The 20,773-nt window shown below is 31.4% G+C and overlaps 2 protein-coding genes and 1 long non-coding RNA gene across 3 annotated transcripts; all 3 read left to right on the top strand.

Annotated features, from left to right (window-relative positions):
* Positions 1-529: 529 nt before the first annotated feature.
* LOC143046477 (putative glycerophosphocholine phosphodiesterase GPCPD1 homolog 1) lies at positions 530-4,025 on the top strand. Its single transcript, XM_076219635.1, has 3 exons — positions 530-583; positions 1,568-1,678; positions 3,873-4,025. Exons 1-3 carry the CDS (start codon positions 548-550, stop codon positions 4,023-4,025), a joined length of 300 nt encoding a protein of 99 aa, XP_076075750.1. The 5' UTR covers positions 530-547.
* A 4,083-nt stretch (positions 4,026-8,108) lies between these two features.
* Positions 8,109-10,716, top strand: LOC143044363 (uncharacterized). The gene is made up of 3 exons (XR_012968664.1): positions 8,109-8,200; positions 8,618-8,692; positions 10,543-10,716. It is a non-coding gene; the product is annotated as an uncharacterized LOC143044363 (long non-coding RNA).
* Positions 10,717-13,905: 3,189 nt separating this feature from the next.
* On the top strand, positions 13,906-19,075 carry LOC143046476 (glycerophosphocholine phosphodiesterase GPCPD1-like). The gene is made up of 4 exons (XM_076219634.1): positions 13,906-13,960; positions 15,194-15,324; positions 18,644-18,779; positions 19,037-19,075. The coding sequence occupies exons 1-4, from the start codon at positions 13,949-13,951 to the stop codon at positions 19,073-19,075; spliced, it is 318 nt and encodes a 105-aa protein (XP_076075749.1). The 5' UTR covers positions 13,906-13,948.
* The last annotated feature ends 1,698 nt before the right edge of the window (positions 19,076-20,773 follow it).

The following is a 20,773-nucleotide window of genomic DNA, read 5'->3' as shown; positions in this document are numbered from 1 at the left end:
TCATTAAAAACGCTCCGATTCAAGCTTAAATATAAAAAATCTATCAAATATGCCAAAAAATGTTACTTTTCAGATGTTTTTTGTCAAAATTGAAAGTGGCCGCATCCATGTTCATCCTAAACCTTTATATATGTTATGTAATATCATCAAATACAACTTACATTTCAATATTATGAATGAACACGAATGCAAAACTACTATATTTTGGGGCCAAAAAGGGGTCTTACTGAACCTACTCCTTCATATGATTTTTGCAAAGTTTCATAACCATGATTACCAGAATACATTTTTCCAGTAAAGTTGTGTACACTTTTAATGATTCTGATGACCAGGAGTCAGTTTCACAAAAAAAAGTTGACTAAGATTGATCGAAAGTAATGGAAAATTCAGTATACTTCATGTACTTACGATCAAATTTAGTCATAAGCTTTTTTGTGAAATCGACTCCAGGCATTCAGGAATTGAAATATAAAGATGATCTATAGGGTGCCAATTTTATTTGTAGACAATAGATGAAGACGAAGAAGATGATTACCAGCCGCACACTATGCCTCCACAGACTTTTACTAAAGTGTTGGTTTCTGTAAGTATGCAGGCATATGAGTTCACTATATTTCAGGGATTTATTAATCATATATTTACAGTATTTACCATTATGTACAAAAACCCACTCAAATACATTTATTTTCTATAAAAAAGCTACATCAATGTACATACTAAAGCAGCTTTTATTTGTGTGCCTACAAGAAACAAGCCGCCTTTATGTGTACAAAAAAAACAGGCTACTAATAAACAAGCTACATTGATTATCATACAAAAACAGGCTACATTCATTTGCATACAAAAACAGGCTACATTCATATGCATACAAAAACAGGCTACATTCATGTGCATACAAAAGCAAGCTACATTGGCATGCATACAAAAACATGCTCCTAGGTGTCAAATCAACTTCAGAAGTTACATCTCATTACAGCACATCACCTAATTGGATTGATCAGGCTCTTCCTTCCTTGAATTCATGTTTAGGGAGAGTGTGACCTTAATGATAAATAATATGTATACTAACAAAATTCTAAATATATACCTGAAGATACCCTGGTATTAAGGTACTAATATACAACGATCTTTACTGACATAGATAAGTAAGTAAGTAAAAAAATCAGTGAACAGCATTTGGCAAAATTGTTGATATATAAAAAAAAAAACTACACAGTAGAGTGATACAAACATGTTTTTGGATTTTTATGATTAAATAGGATACTTTTAGACTTAAAGGTGCACATCCTGCTAGCTGTTGCTTGAGCATGAATATCTAATGCAAGATGACTTAATTGCTTTCCTAATGAAAGAAATAAACAAGCTATTCAAGTATAGTGTATATTATTTTTTTTATCATAGATATAGGAAGATGTGGTGTGAGTTCCAATGAGACAACTCTCCAGCCAAATAACAATTTATAAAAGTAATCCATTATAGGTCAATGTACTGCCATCAACACGGAGCCTTGGCTCACACCGAACAATACTCATACTAATTTTGGGTTTTTTCATTGTTTATTTTTTAGACTTTGAAAAATGAAAAGGAAAAACCTCGTGCACAAGAGTCTCATGGAGAAATATACTGTCACAGTGACTTCATGATATTTTCAGCCAGAACAATAGACCCAGAATACTTGGTATGTTATATCTTGGGTTAGAACAAGGTTTATTAATAATTCATATTTAAAATACTTAAGGAACATTATACAACATTAGTTATACTTGTTAAGAAAATTAAAGAACTTTTGAAAGGTGTAGGAATCTGTTCTAAAAATATCAATATATACTAGAACACACCCGCGAAATCGTGGGCATACAGCTTCTGAACTGTTGTAGGATGATTTTTTGTAAAAGATATTATGTTTAAAAGGTACCAAAAGCCCTCTCCCTTTTTCCAAAGTCCGGTATTTGTTTCCTTTCTGTTAAATTCATTTCATTTTCGTGTTTCTGGCCTCATACCACAATTGTTCTTCTCCTTTGCTACAATGCTTTGTTAAATCAAATTAAAATTTGCACCGTTTCAAACATGTAATAAATGTAACTGCTTATATATAGACCATTGTGAGTCTAACAAAATATGCTTCTAGGACAACCCATCAGTGCTTTTTCTTTTAAGAGCCTTATTAACATGCCATTGGTAGGATATGAATCATGTATAAATGACTAAGACTGACTAAGGCTAATTTGAGGGGTGGTGGGAGGGGTCCTGATTCAAAATCCCGGGCATATAACCATAAAATCCTGAGATGCAGAATTTAAAGAAATTCATATCCCGAAATCGAAAAATATATTCCCTGATCTCGTAAGGATCAATTCCCAAATCCAGAGTTTAAAAACACCCGATCCGGACGCCCCGAAAAAGGTCCTGCCTTCCTCTAATCTCTACTTTACTTTCATTTTTGCCAAATCACTATTTTCCCTTTCAATAATATTTTTTTTTGCCCCATTTATGGGCATTATGTTTTCAAGTCTGTGCATCAGTGCGTTCGGTCGTCCGTTCGTCCGTCTGTCCCGCTTCAGGTTAAAGATTTTGGTCAAGGTGGTTTTAGATGAAGTTGAGCATGTTTTACTTATTTTAATATATATGCAAGTGGTATGACCCCTTAAATAGTAAACATTTCAAAGAAAACAGTAGACAAAATCAGGACTTTCTATACTTACATAGAAAGTCTCTGACAGAATACAGAGTCTCTATATATTAAAGTAGTATAATCGTAGTTTACATGTAGATAAACGCGAAAAATAATTGTCCTCTCTAAGAAGGTATAATAGTTGTGGTTCTTGCGATTCAAACACCATGATATATATGAAACGCGAAAAATAATTGTCCTCTCTAAGGAGATAGAATAGTTGTGATCCTTGCGATCTAAACACCATGATATAGAGAACGCTCTAAATGGCTTATTTATTTTTCATTTTTGTTATCTATCATACGATTGGTTGTACTTGTGTCACATGTTTTACTTATTTTAATATATATGCAACTGGTATCACCCCTTAAATAGTAAACATTTCAAAGAAAACAGTAGACAGAATACAGAGAGTATCTATATATTAAAGTAGTATAATCGTGGTTTACATGTAGATAAAAGCGTGCATGTTTCAAACCGGAAATCATATTCATGACTAAAAATCAGTCTGATGACGGAATCATATCCGGACTCTTTTTTTTGTCGTTTTTCTCCCAAAATAATTCAATCTGAATAATCATAAGAATGGATGACAAATGTGACTATGCATGTTACCTATAGGACACAAAGCATGATGATTGATTTATTGTGGAAGGAAGAGAAGCGACACACAAAATGAGGTCTTCTTGTTTAATAGTATAGATTAATGATATCATGATAATATATTGGTAAATCATCTTTCCAAAATTGTGTTATCTTCCTTTGTCTTCCTTTGTCCAGAAATGTAGTTGAATCAACTACAACCAATGTTTTATACAATGCAATATTTAATTCTACTTCTTACTGATAAATCAAAGCAATCGTTACCCTTAGGGCTTACAACCACTTTGATTAATAATTTATAAACCTTTCCCTAATAATAAAAACATTGCATAAGTTTTTGAATTTACAATATCCACTTTTAAATAAAGTATCACAGATATAATTAATGTGAGTTTGATTATTTCGATTTCAAAAACATCTTCATACAGATCTTATTTCCTTCAACTTGAATTTTTCAATGTGTTATAATTTTTTTTAAGAATTTCAACCATAAACTGATAAATGATATTTTTAGCCATAACTATTTATATTTTTATGCAAAATGTGGTAGTCAGCAGAAAATCCTGGCATGATATTTTGACTTCTATTTTAATTTCAGGGATTTCAGTTTGATTTCTATGTACAATTCCCTGACAAGGAACCAAAGCATGTTGGTTACAGTTATTTGTTACCAATGGAAATGAAACACTCCAATGATATTAAAAACTTACCAATCACAGGTCTTAAGCATAAACCCATTGGCCAGATTTAAGGTATTATAATAAGCAAATTAAGTAAATATTGCTATGGAAAATAACATATCACCAAAGCCATAAATACAGAAAACCTTCCATCATTATTAATTGACTAAATTTTGAATAAGAACTTTTGATATTGTCTCTATCAGTACTAACATGATTCAATAACTCAGGACACACATGAGTAACTATACATTTATTGCTATCCAGTTTAATGAAACATTTTGTCCTTTATCCTGATGCTAACTTTATATATTTTTTCTCTGATGGCTGAAATCATCTTTATATTAAAGGGGCACTAGCTGTCAAATTCATTGTCACCGATTTGACTCAAATTCTCATATTTGATTTATAGCAATGTAAAACATTTATCCAAACTATCAAAAGTCTAAAATAAACACGTTACAGAGCATGGGGTAGATAATATATAGGTTAGTTTCGTGTGTATTTAGTCAAGTCTAATTACCTATCGATTTGACCTCAGATGACCATATAAGCGATGTAAACATAAATAAAGGTATGAATAGATTAAACCAACATGTGCAATTGGATTTTTATAGGTCTGTTTGAATTTATTTTATAGTTTAAAAATAAATGTTTCTCATTATTTTTAACCGTATAAGAATGATTTTATGTGCATTGAATTAGTAATCAAATGATTTACCGTAGTTTCACTTTAATTGTTGACATTCTTTTTCTTTAAATAACCAGTACACTTTCAATGCATGTGTTGTCAATCTCTAGCTAGGGGTTAAATTGAAGTTCACATGAATACGGATTTAAAGAGGTCGACTCATTCACTTGCAAGTGAATTACTAATTATTAATGTTTCTTAGCGTAATTTGACAAAATTGAACCTTTTTGGCTGCAAAAAACAAATTGTTATTTCACTATTTTACTTTCATTATTGATTGAACAGGAAAAAATCAAACTTTAGATTTTTTATATATCTCGTAGCTAGTGCCCCTTTAAAGATGAGTACTGATTGACATTTTTGTCTAGGAAAATATGGTTAATTTATATTATATAGTTGAAATAGGACTTTAAAATAAATTTCAGTATTTTTGAGAACTATTTTAAGTTTGTTACTCTTGTGTCTTAGTTGTTTAAGTCCCTACTTCTGATTGGATAAACAAGTGCTGATTTTAATATTATCATTAACACTTCCTCATTTACCTGTCCTAAGCCAGGAGTGTTTAGTCTGGTTGTTGTGATCAATTGCTATATGCCATAATTGTTTTCACTTGATATTACTTCCTTAATTATAAAAAGAAGATGTGGTATTATTGCCAATGAGACAACTCTCCACAAGATATCAAAATGACACAGAAATTAACAACTATAGGTCACTGTACGGCTTAAACAATGAGCAAAGCTCATACCGCATAGTAAGCAAAATATTGACTGTTTTATCCCCAACTTATTTTACCTTATTGGTTTTGCTCATTGTTGATGTTGTTGGCATCCTTGTCCTGTGATAGTTGTTTCAAGGACAATCTTGTCGAAACTCATATTACAAAGTCCAAATTTATGGACTAAATTTTGGCATTTCTGGCCCTACTCTTTTAAATTCAAGAAATTTAACCAAATGAAATAAATGTTTCTTAAAATTTTAATAGTATTGTGTAACTTATGTTCAATTTTAATGACTACTGTGTACAAATTTGGTTTTTGTTGGTATAATTTTTAGCTGATTGAGGAAAAAAGAATTTTTATGAATATCTATGTATATATTTCACAATTCCTACAAATTGTACATAAAACTGATTGAAGATGCTTTTTTTCCATTTTCTTAAACATTTAAAGTCATGCATATATATATGGGATACTTCAATTAAGAATAAAAGAGTTGAATATTTTTCCTTTAATACTAGAATGGCTAAGTTTTACTAGAGAAGACATGTACAAGGACTTTCTTTTGAGATAAAATACTTTATATCATCCAAATCTTCAAAAGTGAATGATTTTGAATTTTTGTCTTTCGATACTGTACTGGTATACAGCTTTTCTGTATGCAGTGACTAGAAGTTTGTGAACTGCACAGTTCAGTTGTGCGGGGAAAATCGTGATGAAAGAAAACAGAGCTTAGATTGTTGGTTCAATTTATGTCATATAATTACGTAAAACTTGTTTCATATGACTATTGATAAGTGGTTCACATAAATCCATAGAAAAAGTCCACCAAATTGTGCACCATATGAAAAAATAATACATCCACTTTATTTTTATATTTTGTATAATCTTTTTTGCATGTTTTATTATTTCTAGTGGATTACTTATTTATTTAACCCCTGGTTGGTCTACCTATGACAATGGAAGTATCATACCAGAATTACTGGAAGTTTGAAAGAGCTGCACTAGATATAGGACATAAGGGAATGGGATCATCATATAAACATAAAAAGTAATTATATTACAGTAAATTCAGACATTAATTAGATGTTTTATCAAGTTGAAAAATATACTTTAAACACTATTATTTTATCTTATCTTGCAAATATCCATGATCTCCATGTAGGAACCTCACACTGGACAAAAGCAATTGTGTTGTGATAGAAATTGTTTTATTTTTCCATTGCATTCTAAAGAATGGTGAATAGACTGATATTGTTTAGTTTATCTAATTTCATTATATAAAAAAAAAACAATATTTTCATTAATTTTCATTTGTAACAATTTCAATATCAAGCCTGACTCATATAAGTCGAAGATACTTATAATTCAGCTTTCCTGTTATCATGAGAATATTTTGGTGGTACTATACTGAAAACCATCTTGGAAAAAAATTACAGCAAAATGATCAGGCAACAGAACTATGAACTCAGAAATGGTAGTGCATTTTCAAATGTATATAGAACATTTAGAATCTGTCTTAATTGTCATAAAAATATCCCTGTATGAGCTAACATGCCTGTTTGTGGACTGTCACCTTGTTTTAAAACATAGCACATTAAAAAATCAGACATGATATTTCAGTCTAGCATAAGCAGGTATCATTATTTTAAATATTGTTCTTATCTAGAATATATTTGATAGTTTGTCCATTCAACATGTTCAATGGAATTGTATAATTTATTTGAATACCAAAATGTTTATTTTTTTATGAGACTATATTGAAAACCTTAGATTGCATGTTTTTTTTCTTTTATGAGACTATATTGGAAACCATAGATGACTTGTTCATTTTTACAGGTCAGATGCCATCAGAGAAAATAATATTACATCCTTACAATCAGCAGGCAGTCATGTAAGTTTACTATATGCATGATATGTGTCAGTATACTTTAGTCTTGTATGCACATTTTCTGTAGTTTGTTATTTACAATGAAATAAAATTTAACAATAATATTTTTTAAACTAAAACAAATTCTGAAGCTTCACAGCCATTGTTAATTGTGCAGTAGACTTCATAGTCTCTGGTGTGAAGAGGTTTTAAATTACGATTGAAAATGAACTTAATTATTTGTTTCCTTTTCCTTATTATAATGGCTGCTACTGGCAGTTAAGTTCTCTTACATTTCTATTGCAGAAGATATCAATCTTTTCCATTCTTTTTTTCCAAAAAAAATGTCCCCTGTCTCAGTCATTACAAAGGAGCCTCTTTATTCCTATCTTTTCTGAAAATTAAATCTATTATTTGCACATTTTGATTGCCAACCTTTTATGCTTGCCGAACACATTTATTGTTTGCTAAAATATTTTTCTGTGTATTTTTCACTGGTAATTTTTGTTTGCTTAAAACACTAAAAAATGTTCTTCATGGTTCTAATTTGGCAAGATGTCAAACTACTGAACAAATATTAGTTTTAAAGGTACAGCTTTCAAAAAATGCTTTGGGTTAGGGTAGTGATTAAAGAGAACCTAGAACCTACTGTGTTATCACTAGCTAGTCAATACTGAGGTTGTGAGTTCGAACCCCGCTTGTGCGGATGCACTCCACTCCAATCTTAACTGACTAAATTGTCAGTTTTCCTATCGAAGGTTGGTGGTTTTCGTAGGGCACTCTGGCTTCCTCCACCAATGAAAACTGGCCACCACGAAATAGCCGAAATAAACCTAGAAGACATGTAGATTTATATTTTGATTTATGTTGTAGAGTGCTGACTTTGTTGAGTTTGATGTTATGTTAAGCAAAGATCTGATACCAGTTGTTTATCATGACTTCCATGTTCTTATTACATATAGAAAGGTAGGATATTTATTATATACTCAGTGCTAATAGAAATATATCATCTATGTGTGTATTTTTCAGATTGTAATATTTGAAAAATTCTTAGTCAGTCAAGGATTGGTGCAATCCATAGGCTTATTACCTCTTAAGTCAGTATTTGTACTAAGGGTCATTTTGATCTACCTGCAAAGGTCACCACTTAACACCTTTCAAATTAGTTGTAACCTAAAAATCTTGTAACAATTTACCTTAAAATACAAAGTGTTTAAAGACCATTATAACATATAAATCATATTAAATTTTATCAATATCCAGTTTTGAGACTGTATATTTGTCAGAAGAACAGAAAAAAAACACAAATAAAATATACATGTGTATGTAATGCCAGCTAAACCTTTGTCTTATTGATATATAATTTTTTTTAATTTTTTTTAGAAAAAGAGAAATGAACTGGAAAACTTTAAGATATCTGTAAAATATTTGTCTTTAGCTGACCTACAATCTATGCAGGTTCGTATTTAACTTTACAGAAAAAACATACAACTATTCTATTCTTGGTCTCAAAATCCTATCTTTATTCCTGACTGAGGTCAAAATCTCCATAGCATAATCTGATGCTTTAAAAGACTTATTTGGTACAAAGTTAGAACATCATACATGACAATATTTGTTCATGATAAAGTGCATGTATTTATAACATTAGATTTTCTAAAAAAATAATACATTTTTTGACAAAAAGCCTAAGATCATTAATAGTCTTAAAGTTGTATATTTTAATACCCTGAACATTGTTGAAGAAAAGGAAACCATTATAAGCAGGAACATTAGTAAAATCTTGTTTGGTGTTGAGTTTCCATGGTTATAACTGTCAAGGACAACAGTTGGCCTGCCAATTAGAATGATGGAAATACTGGATAGTACAATTATATTTTTATGTAGAATCATTACAAATTATATGTGTCTGTCAGACAAAATTCACTTGACCTCACCCTCATTTCATGTGTTAGTTATCAACATTAGGTTGTGTGGTAAGGTCTATACCTCAGATATTCTAAGCATAGGCGATAGGTCCACCATTTGTTGTGTATTGGATGATGATAAGTTGTAGATGTCAGACAGGATTCACTTGACTTTGGACCTTGTTTTTATGAAGATTCATTGATAGTGTTTAGTATATGTAGTACTGAGACCTTGATTTAAAAGACTTTCATCATAACTTTCAGTCATATATACAGCAGGCAAGAGATTTTAGAATATGCACTCTTAAATAGCCATAATCAAGTTCACAGTAGAATATATATTGTTTTTTTATATTAACAAAGGAGTAGGTACGGTAAGGGCAGATTTTGGCCTCAAATTTCAGATTCATCTCACGAAAGATTTTGAACACTTAAGTGTCTATTTCAGTTGATTCAATTAGTTTATGTGAAAGATTTTAACTGATTCAGTCATTAAAACACTTCGATTCAAGCTTAAATATGAAAAATCTATCAAATATGCCACAAAATGTCACTTTTCAGATGTGTTTTGTCAAAAATGAAAGTGGCCGCATCCGTGTTCATCCTCAACCTTTATATATGTTATTTATTATCAAATACAACTTACATTTCCATATTAAGAATGAACACGAATGTGGCCACTTTTATTTAAGACAGAAACCGTCTAAAATTAAACTAAAATGCTAAAATTGTGAAGATTTTAGTAATTTCGCACGACTTAATGATGCTAGTACCTGATATATGTGCACTGTATTGTCAAAAACAGCCCATATTTATGTAGCAGAAGCATTCTACTTTCCAATAAATAACTGAAGGTTTACATTTTAACAATTTTGCAAAACTGCTATATTTTGGGCGAAAAATGGGTCTTACTGACCTACTCCTTTGTATGTAAAATTATGAACATTACCACATTCATATTAAAAAGTCTGCATCTACGTCACACGTTTTCTCACACTTTTTGACATGTCATGTTAGTCATGACATGATTTCCCATTGCCAGAGGTTGGCAAGTATGTGCTTGTATAATGTTATATGCATAATGCATAATGCATAATAGTAAATTTGCTTCCCTAAACTACTAGGTAAACTAACATGAGGGATACTAAGTTACAAGCTGTAAACTTAGTAAATTGTTACAGCAAATATGCAATAAAGATATTATTACGTTAAAAAAAAAAAGTAAATTTGCTTCATCTCACAAATTTAACGCAATGATATTACTCCTTCAAACAATATGTTTTCATCTCACAAATTAAACACAATTATCTAACTCCTTCCAACAATGTGATATCTTTAAGTAAGTTTAGTGAAAAAGGGGGAGTTTAATGTGAAGATGCTATTCCCAGTTCTCTTTTTTAGTTGTCGTCTGCAGAGCATAAGAAGGAAGACCATGATGCTGGTGAGTGGTGCACATTTGTTGACATTCTGATTTGGATGTCGACATATATTACATTTGATAAAATGTCAGTGTATATAAATCAAGATCACACATTCCTCTTTCATCCTGGAACTCTGTTCATGAAAGCCAGTTTGATCACATCTCATTTGTTTGCTTTTAAGTGTATATTTTGTAATAAGTTCACCCTAAAATAATCATGTATGTACATTCAAGGTTTATCCAACTATCTATAGATGTATGTCTATATAACCTTAAGTGATTGTTTTGGTATATTAAAAAATAAATCTGAATATTCAATCTTTCCAGATATATGTAAAAACAAATTTGGATAAACAAAACTTTTAACAAGTTTTGGTCTATTTTTTCTAATACTAAATGCAAAAGGTCAACTATATTTGGTGTATGGAAATATTTTATGATCTATATGTCAGTCGTGCAGGTTTTATTTTCATGGTTCATTGCACAGTGTTAAGTATTTGTGTTTTGGTCTGTTTTTCTTAATTTATAAACATATATAGGTCAACTATATTTGTTGTATGGAAGAATTGTTAGCTATACATGTCTACCTGGCATGGTTCATCTGACCTTGACCTCATTTTCATGGTTCATTGATCAATGTTTAGTTTTCTTGGTTAATGTTGAGTTTATGTGACAGTTGTGATAAAGCTTTATATTAAGGACTATCAACATAATATCAATTATTGGTAAAAAAGGCGAGACATTTCAGCGTGTGCACTCTTGTGTTAAAATACACTGAAATTATCAGCTAATTTATATGGGTCATATAAGGAAAACTTGATTTTTCCATATTGAAGAAGCATTAATCAATTGCATCTGTTAAAATGCAATTAGAAAATGAGTTTTCATAATGCTTTTAAAATATCAAATAAAAATAGGGAGTCAAATGCCTTATTTTAGGGGGGTGGGGAACACAAATTGTCCATGTTATTGTATTAAAAAGAAAAGATAATTATCTCCCCTTCATGTTAAAAAGATTTTTCCTGAAAACTTTTTTTTTTTACACTTGAGGAACTGGTTTTTATTTCCCTATGTATGCAATTTTAAAATGTGCTCATGCTTGCAACATAATTATCTTTGTCAATTCTTTCCAAATCCTACGGTGCATGTCAAACTTGTCATATCCTTTAATGTATATCCTAATGTAAAGGATTATAAACAGATCTGCAAACACTTTTTATTCCTCATCAATTTTTATCACTCATATCAGGGGGCCTCAGTGGCCGCGTGGTCTAAGTAGATACTGCTGTAATCACTAGCCAGTCAACACTGAGGTTGTGAGTTCGAACCCCGCTCCAACCTTAATTGACTAGGATTGTCAGTTTTTTTATCGAAGGTCGTGGTTTTCTCCAGGCACTCCGGCTTCCTCCACCAATAAAAACTGGCCGCCACAAAATAGCCTAAATGCAGTGCTTAAAAGTGGTGTTAAAACACCAAAATTCAACAAATTCAAATCACTCATACAATTCAGAAAGGATACTTTAAACTTAGTTTTTGTAAAGATCTGAATTTCCACTTTAAATACATTGAGCAACATAATGGGGCAAAACTTTCTTTGATATCTTTAAAAAGTAAGTAGCATGCTTTTGACAGTTATTTAAAAGTAATGTAAATACTTTTGATATTAGTCCATTAATTACACACTATAATCTGATTAATTTCAAGTAAAACTAGAGGCTCTCAAGAGCCTGTGTCGCTCACCTTGGTCTATGTGCATATTAAACAATGGACACAGATAAATGCATGGCAAAATTGTGTTTTGGTGATCATGATGTGTTTGTAGATCTTACTTTACTGGACATTCTTCTTGCTACAGGTATCTCTATCTATAATGAACTTGGCCCAGTAATTACAGTGGAAAATATATTCTACAAATTTACAAAAATTTACAAAAATTTATGAAAATTGTTAAAAAATTACTATAAAGGGCAATAACTCCTTAAGGGGTAACTTGACAATTTTGATCATGTTAACTTATTTGTAGATCTTACTTTGCTGAACATTATTGCTGTTTACAGTTTATCTCTATCTATTATAATATTCAAGATAATAACCAAAAACTGCAAAATTTCCTTAAAATTACTAATTCTGGGGCAGCAACCCAACAACAGGGTGTCTGTTTTGTCTGAAAATTTCAGGGCAGATAGATCTTGACTTGATAAACAATTTATCAGATTTGCTCTAAATACTTTGGTTTCAGAGATATAAGCCAAAATCTACATTTTACCCCTGTGTTCTATTTTTAGCCATGGTGCCCATTTTGGTTGGTTGGCAGGGTCACGCGACACATTTTTTTAACTAGATACCCCAATGATGATTTTGGCCAAGTTTGGATTAATTTGGCCCCGTAGTTTCAGAGAAGAAGATTTTTGTAAAAGATAACTAAGATTTACGAAAAATGGTTAAAAATTGACTATAAAGGGCAATAATTCCTAATGGGGTCAACTGACCATTTCGGAAATGTTGACCTTTTTCATGTTTTTGTAAATCTTACTTTGCTGAACATTATTGCTGTTTACAGTTTATCTCTATCTATAATAATATTCAAGATAATAACCAAAACAGTAAAATTTCCTTTAAATTGTCAATTTAGGGGCAGCAACCCAACAACGGGTTGTCCGATTCATCTGAAAATTTCAAGGCAGATAGATCTTGACCTGTCAGATTTGCTCTAAATGCTTTGGTTTTTGAGTTATAAGCCAAAAACTGCATTTTATCCCTATGTTCTATTTTTAGCCATGGTGGCCAATTTGGTTGGTTGGCAGGGTCACCGGACACATTTTTTAAACTAGATACCCCAATGATGATTGTGGCCAAGTTTGGTTTGATTTGGCCCTGTAGTTTCAGAGGAGAAGATTTTTGTAAAAGTTAACGATGACGGACGACGACGCTGGACGCCGGAAGCCAAGTGATGAGAAAAGCTCACTTGGCCTTTTAGGCCAGGTGAGCTAAAAAGTGAAAAAAAGAAATGGTTTACAATCATGCCCATCCTTGTCTGAGGTTCAGATTAATATGTTGACAACTATAATCATGATAATGAGGATATTTTGTTACTTTGTAAGTATTGGAACAAAATACTACAGGAATTTTCTTGTCTCATTGCAGATGATGAATATGAAGACCAACTTGAGCACTTTGATTTACAGCCATTCCCTACTCTAGAACGATGTTTTGATGAATGAATGAATGAATGAATGAATCTTTATTGCAAAGCATAGACATGCTATGGCAAAATTAACAACATATATTACATAATATTAAACATGAATAGACAACAGAGAACAATAGTAAAATACAAATGATGCTGTGGACGAGCATGTGGGATTTAACGTGGAAGTAAAATACCCAATGGAACAGCTGGTTAGATATTTTAAACAAAAGTCATGTGACAGTCATGTGAAAATAGTATACAATGATATTATAGGGTTATTGATAGGTCAAATGATATTAGATTCAATGACAAGTGAAACAGATGGAAGGTAAGTCAGGTAAATGGAGGAATATCTTGAATATGTCCTTAAGAAAACAGTAAAATAACAAAAATACCAAACTTTGAGGAAAATTCTAAACTAAAATTTTGTTATCAAATAGCAAAACTATAAGCTCAAACACTTCAAACAAATGGAGAACAAGTGTCAGGTACTGTGGCTTCTTTTTCATTCATAGGGTATCTGTTTTCATTAATTTCATGTGTATAGTGGAAACCTGAATTTAAATGTTCAATGAAGTGTAAGTTTTCTTAAGTTTTACATACAAACTTTTGAAAAACCAGGTAAATAAATTATCCATGAAATTATTTTTTTTTCTCAATCCATGAATTTTGATACACATGAAAAATAGATGATTCCACAGTATTTTAAATATATTGGTAATGTGTTGACTTTAAGCATTGGCTAGATCAAATCAGAAATCTCGAAATTGTCAGATGCAGAGTCTATTCTAAACTCACAGGATTTTGAAGAAAGAGCAAAGACTAACTGCCCAGGTGTCAAAATGATGTGTCCAGGTAGTGCAACATTTCTATCTGTAAATTGCTGCCTCTTGTGCTAGCAAACAAAAATCATCCTCAGTGCATCAGTCTTATGGGGGCCCTTTATAGCTTGCTGTTCAGTGTGAGCCATGGACCTGTGTTGAAGACCATACTTTGACTACAATAGTTTACTTTTACAATTCGTGACTTGGATGAGAGAGTTGTCTTATTTGTATATGTTGTAGCAAGCTAAGATAAGCATCAAAGAGTATCAATCCCAAGGGAAGCTGGATTATAGAAATATGGTCACCTTGGTATTCCTCTCATGCTCTCTGCACTTTAAAGAATCCTTGAAACAAGCCTTTGAGGGGTAGAAGGTGGATGTTGTGATCCAAAATTTCTGCACCTATCAAACATACATTGTTTTCCAGTACAAGCCAAAATTTCTGGCTTTTCATCACTGCTGTCCCCCCTTTCAGAACCTACGTATTGTATTCATTGTTAAAACTAACTGGTCTTGGATATGCATATAAATTGAAATAACAATTTGACATTAAGCATGCAACAATCAATCAATCAAGGAATATGTTGTATTTTAAAGTTTAATATTTTTTATTTTCCAGGATGGAACTTTTGAGGAGATCAACTTCTTTGACAGAAACAAATACGTGGACACAATCTTGAGATGTGTGTTTCAAAATGCTCAGTCTCGAAGGATTGTTTTCTCAAGTTTTGATCCAGACACATGTGTTTTGTAAGTATTTCAGACTAGATAAGATTTATAGTCACTAAAGACAGAGGAGGGTGTCTGTTCCATTGAAACAATCATGTAACGCAGTGAAGGCACTTTAAGGGAGTTGGCTTCTCAGTTTCAAAATAATTAACTTTCCAAAACACTAGCATATACTGATAGGGGATAAATAGAGGAATCAAAAGACAAAAAAAATATATAGGTCACCGTGCTTGTTTCAAGATACATGTATTAGCCATAGAAATTTTGACGGGAAAATGTTCTCTCTTGACTTTTCATAGCTTTGTCATTGACAAATTTAAGTCCTCAAAATCTATTAAAAAATAATTAAAATTTTATTAGACTTTAACAGACAGCTTATGATTATACATGTAAAAGAATTATAAAAAGAAAAATGGGGGTCACCTGGCAAAATTTGGTAAGGTATTCAACTGGATACAACCAGAGGATTCCGAAAATCTGACCAAAATTCGAAAACCTGACAAGAGAGCTTCCTTAAAATCTTAACTAAGGATGGTTGAAGACAGAAACAAACGTCATGGCAAAAAAAACCACCAAAAGACTAACAGTGTACAAAAAAACAGCAGAAAACTAAAGACTGAACAACACAAATCCCGCAAAAAACTTTTGGTGTTCTCAAGTGCTCTGTAACTTGGGTAATATCGTCCTGCTCCATATATGGCATAACATATTAATTGAATTTCAAACTTTCAGAACAATATTTCATTGGTGTTACTGTATAAAAGACTATATATTTAATCAGCCACTTGGTAGTGATTAGTTTCTTATAAAGTGTAGTTGCTTTTTATACAACCGCAAAATTATACGTGCTTTTTATACAACCGCCAACATCATACCAATTTGGCTGTGGCAGCGTCCGAAGACATTTGGTTTTCGCACTATAACATTAGTATAATTTAAACACAAGGTTTATGACAACAAAAGGAAGGTTGGGATTGATTTTGGGTGTTTTGGTCCCAACAGTTTTAGAATTAGGGGCCAAAAAAGGGTCCAATAAGCATTTTTCTTGGTTTTAGCACAATAACTCTAGTATAAGTAAATAGAAATCTATGAAATTTTAACACAAGGTTTATGACCACGAAAGGAAGGTTGTGATTGATTCGGGGAGTTTTGGTATCAATAGTTTAGAAATTATGGGCTAAAAAAGGGCCCATATAAGCATTTTGTTTTGGTTTTTGCACAATAACTGTAGTATAAGTAAATAGAAATCTATGAAATTTAAACTCAAGGTTTATGACGACAAAAGGAAGGTTGGGATTGATTTTGGGTGTTTTAGTTCCAAGTTCCAACAGTTTAGGAATTAGGGGCCAAAAGGGTCCAAAATTAAACTTTGTTTGATTTCATCAAAAATTCACCTATGAAGATTTTTGATATGCCGAATTTAACTATTATTAGTTCTGTATTTAGAATCTTAATTTTTGGTCCCGTTTTCAAATTGGTCTACATTAAGGTCCAAAGGGTCCAAAATTAAACTTAGTTTGATTTTATCAAAAATTGAATTCTTGGGGTTATTTGATATGCTGAATCTAAACATGTTCTTAGTTTTTTGATAATGGGCCCAGTTTTCAAGTTGGTTCGAAAATTAAAGTTTGTTTGATTTCAACAAAAATTGAATATATGGGGTTCTTCAATATGCTGAATCTAACCATGTATTTAGATTTATGATATTTGGGCCCAGTTATCAAATTGGTCCACAGTGAGGTCTAAAGGGTCCTAAATTGAACTTTATTATATTATATTTACTATATTGAAATACCACAAAGGGATGGTTAGAATTGTCTTTGGGAGTTATGGCTCAAACCTTTAAGGAATAAGGTGCAAAAAAGGGGGAAAGGGTTTCCAGGTAAATGGACAATTACTTAAGTACAAAACATAATTTAAAAGCAGTGTAAGGTTGGTAATTGAAACTCATTTGAATCTCTCACCTAAACTGATTTTAAAGAATGTATATTGGATATTTGCCAAAAACTTTTATTAATAAATTCCATTGGAAATTTGCCAATAACTTTAGTTTAATGAATTTCATTGAAAATTTGCCAATATAAAATGTTGCTGATGAAGCTTTTGTATTTATCTCACCTAAACTGCTTTTAAATTATGTACATTGGAAATTTGCCAATAACTTTAGTTTAATAAACTTCATTGGAAATTTGCCAATATAAAATGTTGCTGATGAAGCTTTTTTGTTTATTTTTAGCCATGATTATTATTCTTTTAAAATTGGAATTATCTTTCTTTGTCCAGACTAGTAGTTGAATCAATGCTATATAGAACATATGAAGCAATATTCACTTTTACTACCAACTGATAAATTAAAACAACCTTTGCCATTCAGTGATTACAAGCACTTTGATTACCATTCTAGGCTAGGGTTATGCCTTTTTACAAGTGGGAAAATTGAAGATTTTTTTTCGTTTCTGTTCTCTAAACTTAATTTTGTCTCAACTAAATTTAATGAAATGTTTATATAGTTCTTGGTACCTCTAAACTCAGTTCAAGTTCAATTTTTGGCAGGTTCACTTTTAAAGTCCTTGAGTTATGTCCCTTTTTAACGTTATATGCTAGTGGGGGCATCTTCTGTGTCCCTTTGGATACATTCCCAAATTATATTTTTAGAAGTTACTATTACTAAGTAATTAAAATTAATTTTAACCATGATATTTTAATATTTTATGATGTATTTAAATGAGTAGTTATAGTTGCAAATTTCAATAGAAATTTGAATTGAGATCAACTTGGAATAAGGGAAAGGGGGAGATGAAAAAAAAATTGGGGGAGGGGTGTCAATTTTTCAGATTTCAGAAATAAAAAGAAAATATTTTCAAACATTTATTTTTTGAGAGGATTAATATTTAACAGCAAAGTGAATTGCTCAAAAGCAAAAAAAAATGTTTAAATTTCATTAGACCACATTCATTCTGTGTTAGAAACCTATGCTGTGTCAACTATTTAATCACAATCCAAATTCAGAGCTGAATCCAGCTTGAATGTTGTGTCCATACTTGCCCAAGCATTCAGGGTTCAACCTCTGCAGTCGTATAAAGCTGCACCCTGAGGAACATCTGGTTCAAAAATATGTCAAGGCACCTACTTAATGTGGTCTCTTTCCACAGTTTGACTTATGAGTTAGGGTATGCTTAGAATGAGAATGACTGCATTGTTGGTTCTTTTAAAATTTTAATATAATTAAAATTTCGAAATTTTAGAAATGTTGATAATGTAAACAGTATTTATTGCATTTCAAGAAAAAGAAAATGGTAAAATTTGCATTGATTCATTTTAATATTTATTTTATTTCTAGGTTGAGATTAAAACAGAATAAATATCCAGTTTTATTCCTGACAACAGGAGAATCCTTACTTCTAAATGATTACTCAGATCCTAGGGCAAGCAAAGCCTCAATGGGCATCAGCTTTGTGAACTTTGCAGATTTATTGGTGAGCTATATGTCAAGTTTTAGTTGCCTGTTTTTGGTGAATCGAATAATCCATGATGTATAATCCAAATCATATGATTTGTTGGTTCTGTAAAAAAAATGAGTTTTAGTTAATTTTCTTTAAAATGAATTAACACACTTAAAAAATGACGATCTAAATCGGATGAAAAATAAAAGCTAAAACACTTCCTCAGGAATCAACCCATCTTGTATCTCAGAAACCATTGATGCTTCTCCAAATTTGTTGTCATACTCAAGTTGCAGAATCTTATAAGAAATGATAATAAACTCAATTAAAATACATTGATAATAAACAATCTGTATATGTTAATATGTGAAGAACACAAAAACTGGCCATTTTGCTTTTTGGAGGAGCATGCGCGAAAGTGTATATAACACTGATAAAATATACTCTAAATTTGGGTATTTTTTCTGGAATAAGAGTGTTTTATGTGGGTAAAAAAGATTGTTTTCAAGCCATATTCAGGAAGTACAAAACACTACATTTATATGTCATTTCACAAATCTTTCTGACTTTGTAATTTCAGAGGAGTTGTGACTCAATTTTTCATCTTTATTCTATTGTCTCTTGTAGATATTTGACTCATTTGCAGTTAAACCACATCTTATATTTAGACAAATTAGATTTTTTTGAATTTAATTATACATGGTATAGGTATTGATGCAAAGTTTATATTACAACATCCTGAATTAATAAAAGATATCAAGAAATCTGGCCAAGTGTTGTTTTGCTGGGGTGAAGATAATAATGATTCTAATGTAATCAATCAACTGAGACCATCTGGAGTCGATGGAATTATTTATGACAGGTAAGATTCATTCAGGAAAGATACAACAAAATTGGATTCACTTTATGGCATGTTTATTTAGTTTCTATGTAATTGTATATTATGATGACATGTGCTTTTGTGGTAAATCTTAAGGTGTTTTTTTCCTTGGGGACGGGATAATCTTTATTGTGCAGATAATAGTTGTTTTGTGGGTTTTTTTTAATGCCCATCTTAGCATGCATCATTTCATAGTGAGCAAAGAACAGTTTGATGAAAGTCCAGATAAATTTGTCAAAGTTTTAGTATTGAGTGTATCATTGTGATCCAGCACAGTGGCGGATCCAGAAATTTTCATAAGTGGGGGCCCACTAACTGACCTAAGAGGGGGCCCGCTCCGGTCATGCTTCAGTGATTCCCTATATAAGCAACCAAATTGTTCCCCAAAAAGGGGGGGGCCGGGCCCCCTGGGCCCCCCCTAAATCCGCCTCTGCAGCATGATAAAAAGCTTACTCAGCATATCAGTAAAGTACAAAACAGGGTATTTTTCCTGTGTTATTACATAAGTTGCAATGAAATACGGTGATTTCCCAGTTAAATAAAAATGTCACTCCTCTGAAGTCTGTCAACAATAGGTGTTGGCAAGACATTGTTGACGATTTTGAAAAAAGAAGTTTTCCTTGTATTTTCTACCTTATTTTCACTAAAATGCCTACTGTCAATGTAATTTAAAAGATAAATAAGCAAAGAACTCAATTATTGAAAAATAATCAACTTGTTATCCAACTTCACTGATGTTTAACTGCAATGGTTAATTAATGTGTTGTTTGGTCGCTTGTTGAATAGTTTTGTTTATTTGAATTCTTCAATTAGTTATTTTATAAATATTAACATATTCACATCATTATTATCTTGAAAATGCATGTATAGTCTATGAACCAATTAGTTAAACAATATGAGGAGGATTAAACAATTGTATACTCATTCATGTACCTTTGTTTATTGTTTATCATTAATATATAAATTCTCTTTATGCTCACAATGTTCATTAGCTTGAACACTTTAAATGCTGCTGTGAAATGCTCAAAGTAATTGGTCAGAATCAGTATTCAGATTTATTTCTTGAATTAGCCTTTATAACTTTATTAAAAATAAAAAAACAATACTAGCTAGTAACAATTAATTTGTTCTAGCAAAATTTGTGTGT

The sequence above is a fragment of the Mytilus galloprovincialis genome, chromosome 9, assembly GCF_965363235.1.
Source record: "Mytilus galloprovincialis chromosome 9, xbMytGall1.hap1.1, whole genome shotgun sequence".
NCBI lineage: Eukaryota > Metazoa > Mollusca > Bivalvia > Mytilida > Mytilidae > Mytilus > Mytilus galloprovincialis.
The sequence above is the reverse complement of the archived record's forward strand: the minus strand, read 5'-3'. Positions and strand labels throughout refer to the sequence as shown.

Coding starts and splice junctions, on each gene's coding strand:
- LOC143046477 (XM_076219635.1), top strand. CDS start 548: ATGCCTCCACAGACTTTTACTAAAGTGTTGGTTTCT. Junction 584..1,567: donor TTACTAAAGTGTTGGTTTCT/GTAAGTATGCAG, acceptor TTTATTTTTTAG/ACTTTGAAAAATGAAAAGGA. Junction 1,679..3,872: donor CAATAGACCCAGAATACTTG/GTATGTTATATC, acceptor TTTTAATTTCAG/GGATTTCAGTTTGATTTCTA.
- LOC143046476 (XM_076219634.1), top strand. Junction 15,325..18,643: donor GATCCAGACACATGTGTTTT/GTAAGTATTTCA, acceptor TTTTATTTCTAG/GTTGAGATTAAAACAGAATA. Junction 18,780..19,036: donor TGAACTTTGCAGATTTATTG/GTGAGCTATATG, acceptor GTCATACTCAAG/TTGCAGAATCTTATAAGAAA.